Below are 19,449 nucleotides of genomic sequence, written 5' to 3'. Positions count from 1 at the left end.
TTATTACACAAAAAATAAGTTCTTATTGTGTTTCTGGAACACAGTCTTAGTTGGGCAAGCATTTGAGGCTACCATAGTTGTCAATCACGTACCATACCAGCCGGTACGTACCAGATTTGAGAAAAATCGGTACCCTAACCCCCCCAATACCGTTTCGGACCGAATATCGGTCCTTACCGCTTGGTACCGGCCGTTTCGGAAAATACCGGCCGAGACAAGCTTATCGAAAATCCCATCCGGTATTTTGCAGAACAGAAAAAAAAATTTCCTAGATATGATGTATCTTTCACATGTTATTCGGCATCCTCGAAAAAATTAACCAAAAAAAAACAAAGGGATAGAAAAAAAAAAAAAAACAAACGTTGCCTTTCAGAATTTTAGCAAAACGTGGGCTTAATTATAGTACGTGCGCGAGGCTCAAATCCCATATTTGCACCCCCTCTACACTAATAATCTGTGATGCGCACCCGGTTAATTGGTTTCTGAATCAGTTTTTTTAAATTGCCTTCGGCCACGGCCCATTTTTCTGAGCATGCAAGTCTCTTCTTGGGTTCTCATTCACAAGCCCACTAGTGTGCAAAGTCATTTAAGATGGAAAAGAGTTTTGTAACTAGACAATGTGGGACAAAAGGCAAACTCATAGGTATTTTATGATGAATTGCATGGTATGAGAGATTTTTTTGAATTATAATTATATATAATTATTTTATATATTATAGTTGCAGTAAATCTAAAATGGTACCCGGTATTTGACCGGTACCGGTACGTACCGTACCAATAGAAAAATTGATTACCTGGCCAGTACAGTATTCAGAACATTGGAGGCTACTGATGCTTTTTATTGGGCCGGCCTTAACGACTGATATTTTCAACTTCATAAACTAGCCCTGAATCGATCCTCTATTCCTCTCACTTAATTTTTCCGTGTGATCCTCTTATGTCATTGCCCGAGCAGAATGGAACCGTTAACATTCCTATTTTGTCGATGACCTGAATCGTTCATTTCTGTGAGAGAATTGAGAAAAGGAGAGATATTGTATTGAATTCGATAATAAACTGTACAATGAGGTCCTTATTTATACAAGGTGAGGAAGCCTAACTATGGAAAGAAAATCAACCTAATTACAATCAAATCATAATAAATTACAATAATAAGAAATCAAGAGAATCATATAATATCATAATCATATCATATCAGGATATGATTATGATTACGATAATATATGTTTTGATATTCTAACATCCCCCCTCAAACTAAAGGTGGTAGTGTAGACACTAGCTTGAGTTTGGACACCCAAGTCATGAAAACGTTTAGGAGGATGAGCCTTTGTAAAGACGTAGTCTGATCGAACGAGGAAACTGAGAGAAGGCGAACGCTACCCCAAACAACATGTTGTCAAATAAGTGACGGTCGATCTCAATATGTTTGGTGTGATCGTGGAACACATCATTGCGGACAATCTGAACAGCACTCTGATTATCACAATAAAGTGTAGTAGTAGTGGAATGAATAACACCCATATCACTGAGGAGCCAGCGAAGCCATATCAATTGTTGAGTAGTGTCAGCAATAGCACGATACTCTGCCTTAGTACTAGAACAAGAAACAAGAGATTGCTTTTTGCTTCGCCAAGAGATGAGAGAGTCACCAAGAAAGAAGCAGTAACATGTGGTAGAGCGACGATCAGTGGGGTCACGAGCCCAATCAACATCGGAATATGCACATAACTCAAAGGAGGAATGTGCTAAATAGTAGAGGCAATGAAATAAAGTGCCTTTGACATAGCGAAGAATTCGAAGAACAACCTGAAAATGAGTCAATCGAGGAGCAGACATAAACTGGTTAACTATGTGAACGACATAGGTAATGTCAGGTGGGGTGACAGTAAGATACACAAGACTACCAACGAATTGGCGATAAAGAGTGGCATCAGGGAGTGGTGTGCCATCCAAAGGAGTGAGTCGAGTGGTTGGCTCAAGAGGTGTAGAAGCAGTCTTATTGTCGGTGATACCAGCACGACTAAGAAGATTAGAGGCATACTTAGTTTGAATGAGATAGTAGCCATCAAATGTAGATGAGATCTCAAGATCTAAGAAAATAGCTCACAGTACTTAGATCCTTCGTTTGAAATTACTTGCCAAGGAAGGCTTTGAGATCAGAAATACCAACATTATCATCGCTAGTAATAATCATGTTATCAACATAAAGAAAAAAGAAAAATAATACCACGTGCAGACTTTTGGATAAAAAGTGCAGAATAATACTGGCTAGAAGAGAATCCAAAACTATGAATAATGGTGTTGAATTTGGCAAACCAGGCACGTGGAGCTTGCTTGAGACCATAAAGAGCGCGATTAAGTTTACACACTTTGTTAGGAGGATAATTATACCCAGGTGGAGGTCTCATGTAGACTTCTTCAGTAAGATCACCATCGAGAAAGGCATCTTGACATCCATCTGATTTAGATTCCACTTGCGTACGGCAGTAACTGCAAGTAAACTCCGAACAGAAGTGAGACGAGCAATTGGAGCAAAAGTTTTCTCATAGTCAATACCATACTTTTGAGAAAAACCCTTTGCAACCAGACGAGCTTCGTAACACTCTATAGAGCCATCAGAATGAGTTTTTATCTTGTAAACTCACTTAGAACCAATAAGAGTCTTGTCAGGAAGAAGGTCAACAATATCCCAAATGTGTATTTAATCCAAAGCCTGTAATTCTTCTGCCATTGCTTGCTACTAGTTAGAACTTGCTTTATGGTAGAAGTGAGGTTCATGTTGAGAAAGAATAGTAGAGAAACAATGATAATCACGAAGATGAACAGGTACTTCCCTTACCCGAGTAGAGTGACGAAGTGGTGAATCATTAGATAGAGGTGGTACAAGAAGCTCAGTAGGAGGAGAGCTAGGTAATGTGAGGGGCTCATTGGGAGCAAAACCAAAATGTGAAGGCTCAAGAAGGGATGAGCCAGAAGGTGTAGGAGTAGGGCCAGGAGGTACAGGAGTAGGATTATCAGATAGAATCGGCGCCTCAGATTAGATCATAAAAGAAAGCCCAAAAGAACCTATATCAACATCATCAAGAAATATATCTACAGAAGGGTCAGTGAAAAATGATGAAATAGACACATGGAGTAAGTGAAACTTGGACATAGAAGAGAACATTTTGTGTTCCCAAAATATAACATGCCGAGAAATGCAAAGGCGTTAAGAAGAGGGATCCCAACATTTGTATCCTTTATATTCAATCGAATACCATAAGAAGCAACAGAGACAAGCACGATGTTTCAATTTTGTGCACTCATGGGGTTGTAAAAGAACAAAACAAGTACATCCAAAATCTTAAGAAGATCATAGGTAGGCAATATACCATATAATTGTTCATAAGGTGACTGATTTCTAATGGTAGGGGATGGAACACGATTAATGGTATAGACAGCAGTGAGAGCAGCTTCCCCCAAAGTCGCTCGAGATAAGAGGCATCTATAAGAAGGGCACAGACACTATCCAAAATGTGTCTATGCTTACGCTCAGCGCGACCATTTTGTTGAGATGTGTCAAAACATGACCTATGTGGCAAGGTTCCATTTTGGCAAAGATATTTTAAAAATTCTGTCTCTTTATATTCTATGGTATTATCAACACGAAAAACTTTGATTGGGCGTGAAAATTGAGTTTGAACCATTTTGAAAAAATCATATAAATCTGTTGTACTTCAGATCTATTCATCATAAGATATAACCATGTAAAACGAGAATAATCATTTATGAAAATAACAAAATATTTGGAATCGCCCATTGTAGTGTTCGGTGAAGGTCCCCATTTATCAGAATGAACTAAATCAAAGGGAGCAGAGGACAAAGAATCACTCAAAGAAAATGGCAATGCTAGTTGTTTAGCAAGTTGACAAAAAAGACAATCCACGTGTTCATCTTTTACATGTCCTAAATGTCCACTTGAAATTAGGGAATGTATTCGACCAAAAGACGCATGACCTAATTGAAAATGCCAAATACCAAGAGAATTAGAAGAATTAGACATAACGGAACATTTCAATTGACTCACTGAATGAGTGGGAGGTGCAATGGACTGGGATGAAATATGAAGATTGATGAGTTCATATAGGCGTCCAACCTTACGGCCTATCCCAAAAGTTTTTCCTATCCGATGATCTTGCACATGACAACCAGTAGCAGAAGATAAGCACCCGATAATACAATTAAGGGTGCGCTAGTTGTCTAGTTTTAGCTATTTCTTTCGTTAATTTTTTGGTTTTTAATTGCTTTGGCTCATGAGGTAGCGTAACCTTATTTTGTAGGAATTTACCTATTAACAGGTGTTTTTAAGGCCCAAGGCATGTCAAGAGATGAAGGTGACCCGATGGCTCGCAAGGCAAGGCAAAGCAGCGAGCAAGACCAATTGTTGGAGTTAAGCACTTCGGCATCGATGGGAAGTATCATGTTACATCGATGTCAAAGTATTTAGTGACCAGTTCCATACCTATCTCGGCATCGATAGGAAGCTAAATGTTACATCGATGCCGAGACCTTTAGCAGCAGCTTTAAGCCTTTCTCCATCGATGTCGAGGGCTTTAGGAGGGCGTCTTTGGAGCATCTTGGAGAATATTCTGTGCGTGTACTTGGAGGATATAAAAGCCATGATGTCACTTTGTACAAAAAAGTAGAATAGATTTGATTGCATCAATTTTTAGATCTAGAACTAGATTTTGAATTGTTCTTGGTTGTTCTTCATTTTTCAGCTTTGAATCTTTATTTTTCTGTCTTAATTAATTAGTTTTTGCCATTGTCGTTTTCATTAAAGTTGTAGCCGCTACTCCGATCTATCATTTAATCTAATTTTCTTCTAGCGTTGTTATTTCAATTATGCTAAGTAGATTTTTGCTTGCTCTTATCTTAATAGATATGTGTGAGTAGTTTTTCAAGGTTAGGTCATAGGGTGATTAGCACCTCATGACTCGAGTAAAAATTACATTTTTCACCAATAAAGTTTGAATCTTTGGTTCGAAAATCGATGTGGGGTTCGGATTTATTTGTCAAATCGCAAAGATGTTAATCTCCTTGATCATGTGTAGGTAAGTGCATCGTCTACTTACCACACATGATGCTTGGAGCTCTGTCGCACGAGGCATTTGCTAAATAAATTCTAGAGTTAGCTTGGTAATCGAACCATCTTATTTTTCGGTTTGGGAACCTTAATTGTGTATCCTGAACTGCGTAATTGGGTGAAAAATATAGTTTAACTTGAGTCACGAGTGTTAATAATTCCTAGACCTAACCTGCTTTTTATCTTTATTTATTCGCTTTTCAATTTAGCCCCTTTTACTTTCCACTGCAAACGTAAAACCAAGTTGGCTGCTTAAAAGCCGAAAGCCCTTGCTTGTATCTACAAATCCAGCAAAGCCGTATTAATTATTCCCGTAGGTACGATCCTGGTCTTCCGGATTATTATGCTTCAATTGACATAGTAAGCTCTACGCTTGGGGCGTTATTCCTTATATCGGAGCGAACGAAGCAGCAGAAATGATAACATTAAGCCTAAGTTCACATAATTAACCAACAGATATTAAATTCAATGTAAGTTTAGGGATCAAATATGTATAAGATAAAAATAGTGGAAGTAGAGATGTGACCCATATGAATGACATGTATGTGAGAACCATCAGTTGTTTGGATGGCTGGAGTGTGAGAGACATGAGATTTAGGGAGGGGGGGGGGGGGGGGGGGGGGGGGGAATGGTAAAATCAGATGTCATATGATTACAACATGTTGAATCAAAGAACCACGAGGATGTACCTGCGGCAGCAGATAAGACAGTAGAATTCTTACCAGACTCGGATAAAATACCACATTTGGAGAGAATGTCCTGAAATACAAATGGCAGTTCACTTTTGGTAAAGGGGAATTTTTATGCCGGCCCAAAAACTTAGGCTCGGTCTTCATTTAGTCCTGTACAATTATTTGTATTTTTTATTCCAACCTTGCCCCTTCACGCGCATCAGCGCACAGAACTAGAGAGCATCTAGTATAGAAAAATTATCCAATGCTCCATGAGCACTGGTGCACCATTAAAACATTGTTTAAATTTCAAAAAGTCATATCTTTTGTTGTAGATATTTATTTTTTTTTAAAATTATATTTTTGGAACCTACTCGACGATATCTACTAAATAAGATCCATATTGAATATGAAATTATGAAATATTAAAAAAATACCATTTGCTATGAGAAAATTCTATGAGAACTATTTCTATGAGAATTGTCTATGAGAACTATTTCTATGAGAACTGTCCCTATGAAAACTGTTTCGGACAAAAATACCCTTAGTTATATGAACTGGCTATGAGAACTGTTAATTCTCATAGTCAGTTCTATGAGAACTGCCAGTTTTCATAGTCACTTCTATGAGAATTGGCTATGAGAAGTGACTGTTCTCATAGAGAACTAGCCTTGTGAACTGGTTATGAGAACTGGACTATGTGAACTGGCTATGTGAACTGAAAAATACACAGTTCACATAGTCTTACCACACACTAAAATACACAGTTTCATAAAATATATATAGTTCTCATAAAAAATATATGGTTCTAATAGACAGTTCTCATAGATAATACACAGTTTTCATAGAAAAATACACAGTTCTCATAGAAAAATACACAGTTCTCATAGACAGTTCTCATAGATAATACACAGTTTTCATAGAAAAATACACAGTTCTTATAGAAAAATACACAGTTCTCATAGAAATCTGGCTATGTGAACTGAGTTATGAGAGCTGGCTATGTGAACTGCTAAAAAATATATGGTTCTAATAGACAGTTCTCATGGACAATATACAATTCTCATAAAAAATACGCAATTCTCATAGAAAAATACACAGTTCTCATAGACAGTTCTAATGAACAACACACAGTTCTCATAGAAAAATATACAGTTCTCATAGAAAATACACACACGAACAAAAATTGAACAAAAAATAAAAAGGTAATCAAAATCAAATATAGTTATAAATGTTTTTACTGCCATGTCTTAAAAGAAGTAATCAAAGTAAAAAAATAATAGTTCACATAGAAAATAAATTGATTTAGAATTGAATTTTTAATTGCCAAGTCTCATAATCAGTTCTATGAGAACTGCTCAGTTCTCATAGATAACTGGCTATGTGAACTATCAATTCTCATAGTTAGTTCTATGAGAACTGCCAATTTTCATAGTCAATTATATGAGAATAGACTATTCTCATAGAGAACTAGCTTTGTGAACTAGTTATGAGATCTGGACTAAATGAACTGGCTATGTGAACTAGTTCTCATAGACAATTCTCCTAGAAAATACACACATGCACTTCCCTTTTTAAGTTATACTACTCTCAATTCCGCTCCAAATTACACACATGCGTACATCTATATACAAAGAGATGCCTTGCACACCTGGATGTTAACAAATTAGAAGACGATAAACCTCTAATTTTTACCCAATCTGACAAGTCCAGGATCGGCGTGAGTAAAGGAAATGCCTTACTCTTAAAATATTACAAGATTGGCGTGAGCAAGGGAAATGCCTTACTCTTAAAATATTACAAAATCGCCTTACTCCTTAAAATAGTCCTGACTCAAGTCCAAGATCGGCGACGGTTTCGACGGTGAGAGTCAGTTCGTGGAAGATCTGTTGTACGTTGAGACTTCCCGCATACAGAAACAACATCGATAGATTGCACAAAGAACTCCTTCGCATACACAATTCGCATAGCACATCTTCAACAACTCCTTCTCTTCCCCGCCACGAACTCCCCCTTCAAGTCCCCATCTCCGGCGCCTAACATCGTCATGCCGCCGGCGCTGTCCACTTCAGTGAAGTCCATAGCTGAGTGCAGCAAGTTCTTCTCCAATATAGATCGATCTCTCGCCGTCATCGACACTTGATTTCACCTGCACACACCCACCGCTGGCGACGGCAATTTTTTGATCCTCCCCTTCGATTGCGGCCATATGTTTTCAACTGTGTGCAAGTCTACGTCGTCGAACAATTTGTTCAACTTCATCAGAATGAGAGAGAAGAAGAAGAGTTCAACTCACGATGTCGCCGTCGGACGATTTGTTCTTTAACGGGAACCTGGTGCTGTTGTGAGATCGAGATGGGAGAGAGAGGGGATTTGTTGATGATGGAGAGACGTAATAAAAAGGGTAAAAAAGTCCTAACATAACATATCCAAGCCTACACAGGTTTGGGAATAATATTCAGGGTTGGGATCAAACCGAACCTAAAAAAGGGGACCGGTCTTTAATTTTCTATTTGGTAAACCGAGTTGAGGGAGGGTACTGTTTGAGACCTTCCAAGATGACCTGAACGTATGGCACCATGACAGATTGCAAAAAAAAAAAAAAAAAAAACAAGGTTGCACCATGCAAAACTAATCAAGAATTGCCCCACGGGATTAAATTTGTGGTCTGGACTGGGATGAAATTCGTGGTCTGACGTCATTGATTAAACGAGATTGGTAATAAATGGTAGTGGAGCAATAAGCGGTGATGGTAATTTGGCTAGACAATGGGTATTTTGATCACTGGGTGCAATGATAGCTTTAACTGGTGGTATTTTAATTTGGCTGGAAATTTTGGACATTGGCAATATGGTGGTTTTGGTAATGATAATAAAATATGGTGGTGATGATATATGGTGGCAACAGCAATATAGGCATGGAAATATAAAGAGTACCTTTTCATAGAATGTCAGATTGCGGTTTGGGAATGCGGTCAGATTGTGATTTTGGTTTTGGTTTAACAGGGAGACGTGGAGTTCGGTGGTGGAGTTGATTTGTGAGGGAGCAGTAGGGAACCGACTGATTGAGGTGGTTCCGGAGAGCCGATTGATTTGGTGGTGGTGGTGAAGAGGATCACGGTGGAGAAGCTAGGTTAAGAACCGTAGCTCTGATACCATGTGAGAGAATTGAGAAAAGGAGAGATATTGTATTGAATTCGATAGTAATAAACTGTACAATGAGGTACCTATTTATACAATGTGAGGAAGCTTAACTATGGAAAGAAAATCAACCTAATTACAATCAAATCATAATCAATTACAATAATAAGAGATCAAGAAAATCATATAATATCGTAATCATAATCTTATGATTATGATTACGATATTATATGTTTTGATATCCTAACAATTTCAATGTCTCTGATCAACTTATAATCCACTTATATATATAGGATAGGAGATAGGAAATAAAATAAGTTGATTAAAAGCAAAAACTCTCTCATCAATTAACATTTGTTTTGAAAGAATTGAACGCACAAAACTCAGAGGATCCTGACTATACTAAAGATCAAAAGGCTTTATTTTGGGCCACATTAGTTGGGCTGGGCCTTAACATGAGCCCATTGGTTTTCTGTCAAACGTTACGTTGACCCATGGTCGTTAGTCAACGATACCTCTGTATCCCTTAAACTACGACGACCTCCCAACGGTTCGACTCCAGGCCAATTCGTCAGTTTCTCGGCCTCGTGATTCGCGGCATTCGCCAAAGGAAGACGGACATGGACTACAACCACAAGCTCGTCCTCGCTCCTATGGTTCGCGTTGTCAGTCTCTCTCTCTCTCTCTCTCTACTGTTAGGGTTTGTTTAATATGTTGAGATTACTTGCTTGTAACTTCTAGTAATTTAATACCTGAAGTAACTCCGTTCTAGTGTTTGAATTAACTCGGCAATCCTGTTGAAAAACTATTTACTTTAAATGGATCAAATTCCCACTTAGTCTAGGATTGTGATTTCTGGTTGAATATGTCATTAGGAATCACATTCCTATTCTGGTGTGTTCGAAACGTGGGAATTATGGGTATATGGCATCACATTCACATTCACATTCCTCCTCAAGATTCCTGCCATCCAAGCTGAGCCTGATTTGTTTGTTTTTTAGGGTACATTGCCGCTTAGGCTACTGGCTGCAGAATACGGTGCAGATATAACATACGGAGAGGAGATAATTGATCATAAACTCATCAAATGTGAGCGCCGAATCAACGGTAATCTTATTTCTGCCCCCTTTTTCCGCATTTATGCCTTTTGATTTAATTAATGTCTACGGTGCTGGAGGTAGATCAAATGAATTTTTTTTTCGTGCAATTAGAATGTAATGTGACTACCAGTGGCAATAGGTACATAATCAATCAATTACTTGACATATATTACTATTGGTTTGCTAGCTTTATTTCAAAGATTGTTGAATACATACCATGTTGTGGCCACTTTAAGGGATCATTGTTTACTTTACCAGTTTATGGAGTGTTAAGAGGAACAGCCTACGGATGCATCTACGCAAGTATAACCTTAGGTTAATTAAGATATATTTAGTATGTGCGATTATTGTGTTCAGTGGGTGCTAGCAAGTTATTTAATCTAATTTTGTTATTTTTAACGTCTAATAACAAATCTATCAGCAGATACTCAAGTGCAGAGTATGTTCAGAACCATTTTGTGTGACCCAGGATTATTAAAGGAGTTGTAGATGTATATACCGTTTCCAGTGTAGGATTAAGCACTTTGTTGAACTTTCTCGGTATTAATTAGATGGAATGCAACTGTAACTTAAACACATATCTGACATTTCATTGGTCTTTCTTTTTGGTTCTTGATGGTAACTGCTGAATATTGCTTTGTTGTATGGATGATTTTGGTTACCATACATTACTGAGTAAGAAGGTTTGTGTGAGTGGAAATTCTGAGTGGAAAGAAAGGGTGCCATCATGAAGAATGTGAACACGATTCAGGACCAAAATTCAATAGGTTTGGAACCAATTTAAAGAATAGGTCCCGACGATGGGTTAGGCTGATATTGCTTAAAAACTGGCCTCTTGGCACCCTTCCATGTTACTGCCATGTGGAGAGTTTTAATTTTTAATAAAGGGCACTGTTAGAACGTTCTACTCGTGACATGTCATTGGAAAAATATCCCGTAAGCTCAACATGTTGTTTATCCCATATGATGACGAGGAATAGCTTAACAAGTATGTTTTGATTTGAGTTTACTGCCTTTACTTACATAACCTACTCAGTTCAGGATACAGGGGATGTGAACAATCCTTAATCCCTATATTTGAGATATTAAGTAATTAAAATCAGCTGTATATAGTTAAAAACACAGACCCATGGCTAGGGATGCAAACGAGCCGAGCCGAGCAAAGCTTTGAAATGTTCGTCCTCGGCTCATTCGAAACTAGTCTATCTCGAGCCTAAAAATCGAGCTCGAGCTTGGCTCGTTTAGTAGTGGGATGTTCAAGTTAGGTTTGTTTACTAAACGAGCCTCTACAAAGGAGCTGAGCCTCTTCAAACGAGTCAAGCTTTTATAAATGAGCCAAGTTACAAATAACTCGAGCTTGACTCGTTTGCTAATGAATCAAGCCGAGCCCGAGCCCACAACGAGCCTCGCCTCGAGCTGATCGTAAACAGCTCCGTTCGTTTGCAACCCTACCTATGGCTACAGATGAGCAGCCCAAACTCTACCTATTGGTGAAATTGGCTGATATATGCTGTTGGGTTTATGAAGCCTGATTCGGTCTAAATTGCGTTTCGCTGACTATTTGAGGTTTGACCTAACTGGTTAGGTCGCAGGGGTCCATGGGCCATCTCCCACAGCAGGGGCTCGAGGGCAGCACCCCTGAAACCTAGACAAGGGTACTACAATTGAAGATGTAAACAGTAAACCCCATGTGATAAATGCTTGTTATATGCAGCCAATGTAACTGCACTCCATTCTTCATGCATTACAGAGTGGAAACTGGTGTGAGCTATAGATGTACTCAACTACACAGTTGGGGAACCACGTAAAATCTGTGTCTTGAGTTCTTTGTTTCTGCTTGAGTGTTCTTCGCGCTTTGTGTTTGTGCTAGTTTGGCCGATTTCTCATCATAAACTTGTGAATTGTGAATCATCTTCATGCCATATGGAGGGATTTATCCATGTGTGGTATGTTTTGTACATGGACAGGACATGCATCTGGAGTGTGGCTCTCCATGTCATTTATTGGAACTTGGAGATATAGTGGGGGCTAAACTCCTACTTTGAGCATTTCTTTGTTTGACCTGAGCCCCAAATTTGATTTCATTGCCGAGAGAGGCAGTGAGAGACGTAGATGTGAAGCCTTAATTTGTTGAATAAGAGCTTGTAAAAAATTCTGAAGAAGGGTTGTAGAAGCTGAAAATACTTGGATGAGGCGCAACTTGTCTTGAATGACTTCTTTTTAGTCTTAATTCACCCATTCTTCGCTCCCTCCATCACGACTTACATGATGTTACCCTCGTACCCGTGTCTAGTTAGTTCTCTTAGCTTTTTAAGAAGTTGGGTCGGTGTAGTTTCAGTTCCCCTTGTTCAAAACTGGGTTGGGTTGGGTTGGTTTATAAGGTATGCCAAAATTTTCACTTACATTATCAAGTTATAGAGGCGGGAAACCTTATCTAGTTCATGAATTTGTATTGAGAATTGGTTTATAGCTTATGTCAATTCCATATAAGAAGTTGTTTCACAGTTACATCATTATCCTGACTCATCAACTTAAGAAAATGAAAATCAGGTTAAAACTTTTCTATATGTTTAATGCTGTCTATTGAATCTGTATGTGTACTCATTATTTCACAGTGTAGTGTGCTGCTCTTCTGTTTAGAATCCGGAACTCATCTGATTTGTTACTTATCAGAGGTGATTGGGACTACTGATATTGTGGAGAAGGGAACTGAGAATGTTGTTTTCAGGACCTGCCACGAGGAAAGTGATCGGGTAGTATTTCAGATGGGAACTTCTGATGCTGTGAGGGCTCTGGCTGCTGCCCAGATTGTGTATGTTTGCTTGTTCACTCTTCTTTTTCTGATTTTCCGGAAGGTCGGACACCTTAACAAGACTGAACTTGGTACTTGGCAGTTCTATGTTTTCTGTGCCGAATTAGTGTGTTCCTCTATGATGAGTTGCACTTTGGTGCCTTTGACTAGATGGTCAATTGTCTTATTGTGTTGTGAGAAAGGAAATCCAAGTCAAGTTCCCTAACCCGTAGTTTCCTTCTTTTATTTGGAAGTGAGTCTCCTGTCCTGGTTAAGTACGGATTTGCTTGGGATTTTACAAATTCCTCGTCAAGCTCGGTAGTTGGTTCTTCAAACGGCGCTGTTACCCCAGGGGATAAGGGTTCTTGGGATTAGGAGAATGTAAGAGAAAGTAGTTTTTTCATTTCATTATCATTCTAGCATCTTAATCAAGGCACAGTGAATGTAGACTGATTAGGGGTGGAAGTTTTCACAGAAAAACCAAGCTGTTTGGTCTGCGCCCTTTTTACTTTGGACAGTTTATAGAAGGCTCAAAGGTCGGTTCTGTTTAAATCTAAGAAAAAGTTTGAAGTTTTTTTTCGGTTTCAAGTGGGGAAAAATTTGACCCAACGAACCCCTTCAGTTTCCTTACTCTTTTTCAAATCGCAGCCATCCATCTATTACACGAGGGCACATCCTAGCCGTCCACCCATTCCCCAACTCACTACCCCATTTTCTCCCTCTACCTAACCCCAGACTAATCAAACGCAACTGACTATCCCACCTTCTCTCTCTCTCTCTCTCTCTCTCCAGCTGCACTCGGGCTTTTGAAAATTAGTTTTTAACTTTGTCTTTGAAAGCTTGTTGCTGTTAGCTTTGTTTCTCTTTTCTATGTTTGGAAAACCCTGCTTTGTATTCATCCAAGTAAATAATGGGATAAGAACAAGATGCTTTCACTTAGATGCACATCTGGTCACATGAAACAGCATCTGCCTTCATTTGCCACCTCTGATCCGTAGTTGTCGTGGTATATGATCCTTCAGGTGCAAAGATGTTGCAGCCGTTGATGTCAATATGGGTTGTCCAAAATCATTTTCTATTAGTGGAGGAATGGGTGCTGCACTACTGAATAAACCAGAGCTCATCCATGATGTATGCGATACCTGTTATTCATCACGTTTTATGTAGTATGTATTTATTTCATTTCTAAAGTTTTCGTTTCTGGTCCATGTTGAGCTAAATGCCTAAACTCTTGAATCCAGATTTTGACAACATTAAAGAGAAATTTGGACACGCCAGTGACATGTAAGATTCGACTTCTAAATTCCTCCCAGCATACTGTGGAATTGGCGCGGAGAATCGAGAAAGCTGGTGTTTCTGCTCTTGCTGTCCATGGAAGGTAATGTCTAATATAATCATCCATAGTTCAGGATATTTCTGAGCTCTAGCAGTTATTTCCACGGGTTTTTAGGATACAGAATTTTGGCTTGAGCATTTTTGGAAGCTTCATGTTGCATAATTAGCTTGATTTGCATTAGGAGTTGTATGTCGTTTTATTCCATTTAGTGTAGTTCAGATTAGGTTGCTTTCTGAAGCTTTCATTTTTCTGTGACTCTCGAAGAAAGATTTCCTCTTTTGCTTCTGACAATTTTCTATTTTATTTTTCAATTGAATGCACATAAAAGTTTTGACAAAAACGTTATTCAATTGCTATTCGATGATGACCAAATTTTCTTGTCTCTATTATTTGGAGATGAATGCAAACACAATATTGATTCTCTCATGTATGAATCTGAATGTAGTTTCCTAAAAAAGTCTTGTTCTTAAGTATAGTTTTGGAAGGGCAAAAGAAAAACAAATAAACTTTTAATGTGAGGGAACTTTGACATGGCCATAGAAAGTAATCTAGTTGTCGTGGCTTTGTGTCCTTGTAACTGGACTTGTCTGTGCTGCTTCTGTGACATTACCCTAGGTTAAAGAATTTGGTCATTGTTGTGTCAAAATGACAATGCTGGCTTGAAGGACCTATTGATTACTGTCAGGAGTTGCTTTATCACGATGTTAGCAACATTTCTATAGATTGTTTTATCAAGAAATGATTCTTGTCCCATATCATCATTCGTTTGCTGTTATGCTACTTCAAATGGAGGGTTTATCAATTCTAAACCATAATGTACTTGGGTGTAGAGCTGTTCTCATAACTGTGCAACTAATGGCTGTGCATGTCCCGTTGAGTGAATTTCAGAAGAGTTGCAGATAGGCCCAGGGATCCTGCTAAATGGAGTGAGATTGCGGATGTTGTAGCAGCACTCTCTATTCCTGTCATAGCAAATGGTGATGTCTTTGAATATGAAGACATTGAACGCATTAAACTGACAACAGGTAGATAAAGGACCTCCAATCAATTTTTAACATTGTATTTCTTCAGTTTGAAGGTACTTAAAATGATTTATATGACTCATCACCAGCTGCAGTTGCTATTTTGTTTGGTGTTGTTTCTTCAAATAATCCTATATTTCAGTGGATTAGGAAAAGATGATCTCAGGGTTTTAGGTAGAAGGAGAAGAAATATCAGTATCATAATTTCATTATTAAGTAAGATTTATGTTCTATTACTGTTGCTACTTAGTCTGTATCCAATTACGACTTACTGGGTGGTGCTGGGATTGGGGTGGCAAATGTGTTAAGGATCTGAGCATCTATGACTCTTTGTGTTTTCTGGTACGATACTGTAAATGCTTTATTGTTGTTGTCCCTTGGTTTGTTTTTATCATCACTCAGTATTCATTGTCTAACGTGATGAGGGCAGATCCCTTTACCCATTTCTTGAGTACTTGAGTCAGCCAGAGCATTTGTTGAAATCAGATGTTGTAACCCTCCCCTTGTCTTTTTTCCGCTCTTCTTTTGTCTCCATATCTTTGTAATTCTATTTTCACTTTAAGTGATCATCTATTCTTTACAAGGTGCCACATCTGTGATGGTTGCTAGAGGCGCTCTTTGGAATGCTTCTATTTTCTCTCCTAAAGGCAAAGTACCGTGGGAAGAGGTGAAAAGAGAATATGTTAAGAAGGTATTTGGCCTTTCACTTTTCTCTTTGCTTTTCTGTACATATCTTATATGTAAACCACACTGTGAGGGAAAATGTTAATTCCTCTTTCAATTGATATAAAGACCTCTTGTTAAGTTCAGTTTCCTAGTGACTGAAGAGTTAGTTTGTTTTTCGTTGGAGTTAGTGTAACAGAACTGTTTCTGCACTTTGATCTCAGAGCATCTTGTGGGATAATGATGTTAAGAGCACAAAGCACACTTTGAAGGAAATGATAATGCATTTTTCTTGCCTTGAACTGCCGGAGGGAAAGGCTGTTACTAAATCAGAAACGTTAGCAGATCTAGCGTAAGTATATTGTTTCTGTATTTGGGGCTATTTTTTATTAGCTCTACCAATTGTTTTGTAGTGTCATGACTACATGGATCCAACCAATCACATTCTTAGGTCTATGTCCCACACGATAATGGTTGAGGAGCTATGTGCATCGACATGGACACAGCACCGACACCTCAACAACAGAACCCATGTTGTCCCCAATCATTGGGGGTATGGGCAGGGGAGGATTGGAGACAGACCTAACCTTTGGCAATATGCACAAAGTGGCTGCACTCAAAATACCACTAAAACAGTGGCCCCCCTATACCTGTTTTGCTGCGGAACCATGCCTCCAAATCAAAGCTGAATGACATCAAAGAGGGCAAGCCTAGAGACCCAATTCAATTTTTGTGCACATTACCATGTTTCCTTCATTGATAGTCTAGAGCATCGGTATGCACAATTATTGGGGGACTCGTAAATTGCAGGACACGACACGTTGGGGGACATGTTTTAAAAAAATACTTATTTTCTCCACTATTATCATTAAATCATTCACCGAAGTATTTCAACAAAAAGTGTTTCATCACTTAGGAGTTAGGTGTCTTTGTAATTAAACATCACGGCCACACAAAAAAAGAAAAAGAAAAAGGAAGACTTCCTTGAGTTCTAATTAGAAAGTACTATTTTATTTAACACACTGACTTGTTTTTCGAGTGTCCAGAGCATTTTTTTAGAATGTCCTGGAGTGTCCACCCAAAAAGAGTTGAAAAAAATAGGAGACTTCAGATTGAAGTTTCGGACACATGTCTTGAGAGTGTTGGTGTCCAATACCCCTATGTGGCTTCGACTAAGTGTCCGTGCTACATAGTTGAGGAGCTTATAGTTTCTTATTTCTAGATCAGCTGTTTCTGTGTGGCGTGATTCCACCAGTTGTTGATTGCATGTTTTGTATATAAGCCAGGTTCGATTTCTTTATGTAAGAAAATATGGATTTGTTACACGTGATATGCCAACAAAATATTTGCTAAATTTTGACAGATGCTAATGTCTGCCGTGGATTTTTATAACTTGTAAATCCTCACCATACTTCCTGACTTTCAAATTTCAATCCTTGGTTGGACTTCCAAGAGAAGCCATAGAGAAATCAATATTATAAGCAATCTTACTTGGTATTTGCTTGTACCCCGACCTGTTGATAAGATATCCTTTGTCATTTGTTGTTGTTGTTGTATCATGGGAATGAAATGGCCTGCAAGGATTTGCTTTTTCGTTATTTTTCGTTTTGGTTATTCTATGTTACAATTATCATTGTCTTTGTTCATCGTTTGGTTTTGTAACTGCAAGTTGGGAATCTGTGGGTAATGTACGTGTAGACATTCTTTTATATTTGGTATGCTAGTGTAGTTATTTTAGCTTAAAATGTTTTGCCAAGAATAATTGCATCCGACACTTCCGTTCACTAGTATAGAGACATGCGGTCTAAGTATTTTAGCTGTCGTGACTCCACAACCCTTAAAGTTCACTTGTTTAATTTTTCTTAATTTAGTTTCATTACTCTCAACTTTGTTGCGTTATACCGTACCAGGTTCTCTCTCTCTCTCTCTCTCTCTCTCTCTGGGTGTGTTTGCATGCGTATGTGTGTGTGTTTTGTGCTGCTAATCTGAAGCTTGCATTTTTTACTTGAACTTCAGACAACTTTATGGGGAGGACAACTATTATGATTTTGTCAATGCCAACCGGTTCTCCAATGGAAGACGATGACTAGTATTTTCTAAGCTGAGAGAGTCTTGTTCATCATCAATATTGAATTTGGCGACATGGTGAATACAGCAAAGTGAGTTGATATCTATGGCTAGTAACTGCAGTTTCCAGAAATGTATACAAAACAAATCTTTTTAGATGCATTTTCGACCAAAATATAATTAAAACCCATGCTCTAAAAAAATCAGTTTGGAAATATCAGGATTCACACCTTGTTCTTACTACTTACTACTATATTGAGTTTCCAAATTCCATTCCCAGAATACTTGTTCGGTGCCATTCTTATTTTATATTTCTTTTCCTCTTGCAGTTGTTTGTTGCTTGTTAACAATTATGTGAAGGCAAACGATTTTTCACCTCAATTCTTAACTAGGGAGAGCAAATAGTGATCTTTACCCGAGAATTGCTTCGGATTGTTTAGTTTAGCTCATCGAAGTAGGGTTATCTGTAATTTGGTAATATGTAATTGTTTGGTGTAATTCTTTTGCTATTGTGCTTGTGCTCCAAGCCCTCAAAACTGCTTAGCACACTGATCATACTTCAAGGTTATCTGTAATTTGGTAATATGTAATTGTTTGGTGTAATTCTTTTGCTATTGTGCTTGTGCTCCAAGCCCTCAAAACTGCTTAGCACACTGATCATACTTTCAAGGTTTTCTCTGAGGCATGTAATTTTATACCATGTGATTATATGTTCTATCTATAGTGAAAATTCTGCTTTTAAACGTAATCCGATCCTTCTGGTCCACGCCTTGCATACAGTATTTTGTATATTTTCTCGGGTTGTTTTGTATTGGCTATAATTTGTTTGTTTCGGGTCCCCCATCTCAACTGATTTAGTTTTCTGTTATTGTAATTCTTTGAGTATAAATTTTCTACCACTTGACATTATGAAAGAAGAAGAGGGTGCGCAACTTTTCTTGTGATTTTGCTCTTACTGATTAGTGATTTCCTACTGCTTTTTTTTAATATACTCCATATTTTTATTTTTATTTTGGATCGAAACTGCTGAGTCCAAGTTGACATATAATTTCAATAACAAGAAAATGGCAATCTGAGGGGTGTATAATCGATAACTACTGCAGAAAGAAGAAAAACTCTTTGAAGTAGGAGTCTATTCTACGGAGTATTCTATACTCTCATGTTCACTATTTGTATTTGGTATGTTCCGAACCCTATGATTATGAGTGAATCTTCAACGCATAATTCGCATTAATCAATGATTTTGTGAAGATTGTTCCCTATTGATTGTCTCCTCTCACATTTTCCTTGGTGTTTTTTTTAAAATTTTTTAGTAATTTTTTTAACTTTCGATTTGTTTTGTATGTTGGAAAATTGTTAAATATGAATAGAAATTTTGAATAAGGTTGCTAAATAAAAAATAAAAAACTGATTACTCAAAAAAAGATTAAGCTTATCTGAACTATCAAATATTAAAGATAAATCACTAAAGATGCAACGAGCCGGAAAATAAGGGGGCATTTTCGCTAAAAAATTTGGACTTCAAGTTCTTGCA

At 38.0% G+C, this 19,449-nt stretch overlaps 1 protein-coding gene, 1 non-coding gene and 1 pseudogene across 5 annotated transcripts; 1 reads left to right on the top strand and 2 right to left on the bottom strand.

The window, feature by feature from the left end:
* Positions 1 to 1,311: 1,311 nt before the first annotated feature.
* Positions 1,312 to 2,408, bottom strand: LOC131302874 (uncharacterized mitochondrial protein AtMg00810-like; annotated as a pseudogene).
* Positions 2,409 to 9,401: 6,993 nt separating this feature from the next.
* Positions 9,402 to 18,663, top strand: LOC131303336 (uncharacterized). Of its 4 annotated transcripts, XM_058330152.1 has the most exons (11): positions 9,404 to 9,601; positions 9,938 to 10,043; positions 12,710 to 12,848; positions 13,850 to 13,958; positions 14,069 to 14,205; positions 15,052 to 15,188; positions 15,770 to 15,876; positions 16,073 to 16,200; positions 17,865 to 18,007; positions 18,245 to 18,479; positions 18,586 to 18,663. In XM_058330152.1, exons 1-9 carry the CDS (start codon positions 9,557 to 9,559, stop codon positions 17,932 to 17,934), a joined length of 978 nt encoding a protein of 325 aa, XP_058186135.1. In that variant the 5' UTR covers positions 9,404 to 9,556; the 3' UTR covers positions 17,935 to 18,007; positions 18,245 to 18,479; positions 18,586 to 18,663. The 4 variants fall into 4 exon arrangements, with proteins under 4 accessions (XP_058186137.1, XP_058186136.1, XP_058186135.1 ...); XM_058330153.1 differs by having other exon boundaries at positions 9,403 to 9,592; positions 18,245 to 18,663; XM_058330151.1 differs by having other exon boundaries at positions 18,245 to 18,663.
* Positions 16,500 to 16,607, bottom strand: LOC131305826 (small nucleolar RNA snoR100). Its single transcript, XR_009193383.1, has one exon. It is a non-coding gene; the product is annotated as a small nucleolar RNA snoR100 (small nucleolar RNA).
* Positions 18,664 to 19,449: the final 786 nt, after the last annotated feature.

Source organism: Rhododendron vialii, chromosome 10a, assembly GCF_030253575.1.
Source record: "Rhododendron vialii isolate Sample 1 chromosome 10a, ASM3025357v1".
NCBI lineage: Eukaryota > Viridiplantae > Streptophyta > Magnoliopsida > Ericales > Ericaceae > Rhododendron > Rhododendron vialii.
This window is presented reverse-complemented; position numbering and strand designations above follow the sequence as displayed.

Bases quoted from the DNA above. Each gene is read 5' to 3' on its own strand.
- LOC131303336 (XM_058330152.1), top strand. From the start codon at position 9,557: ATGGACTACAACCACAAGCTCGTCCTCGCTCCTATGGTTCGCGTT. The intron at 9,602-9,937 runs GTCAGTCTCTCT...TTTGTTTTTTAG, and splicing joins TCGCTCCTATGGTTCGCGTT to GGTACATTGCCGCTTAGGCT. The intron at 15,189-15,769 runs GTAGATAAAGGA...ATTCTTTACAAG, and splicing joins ACGCATTAAACTGACAACAG to GTGCCACATCTGTGATGGTT.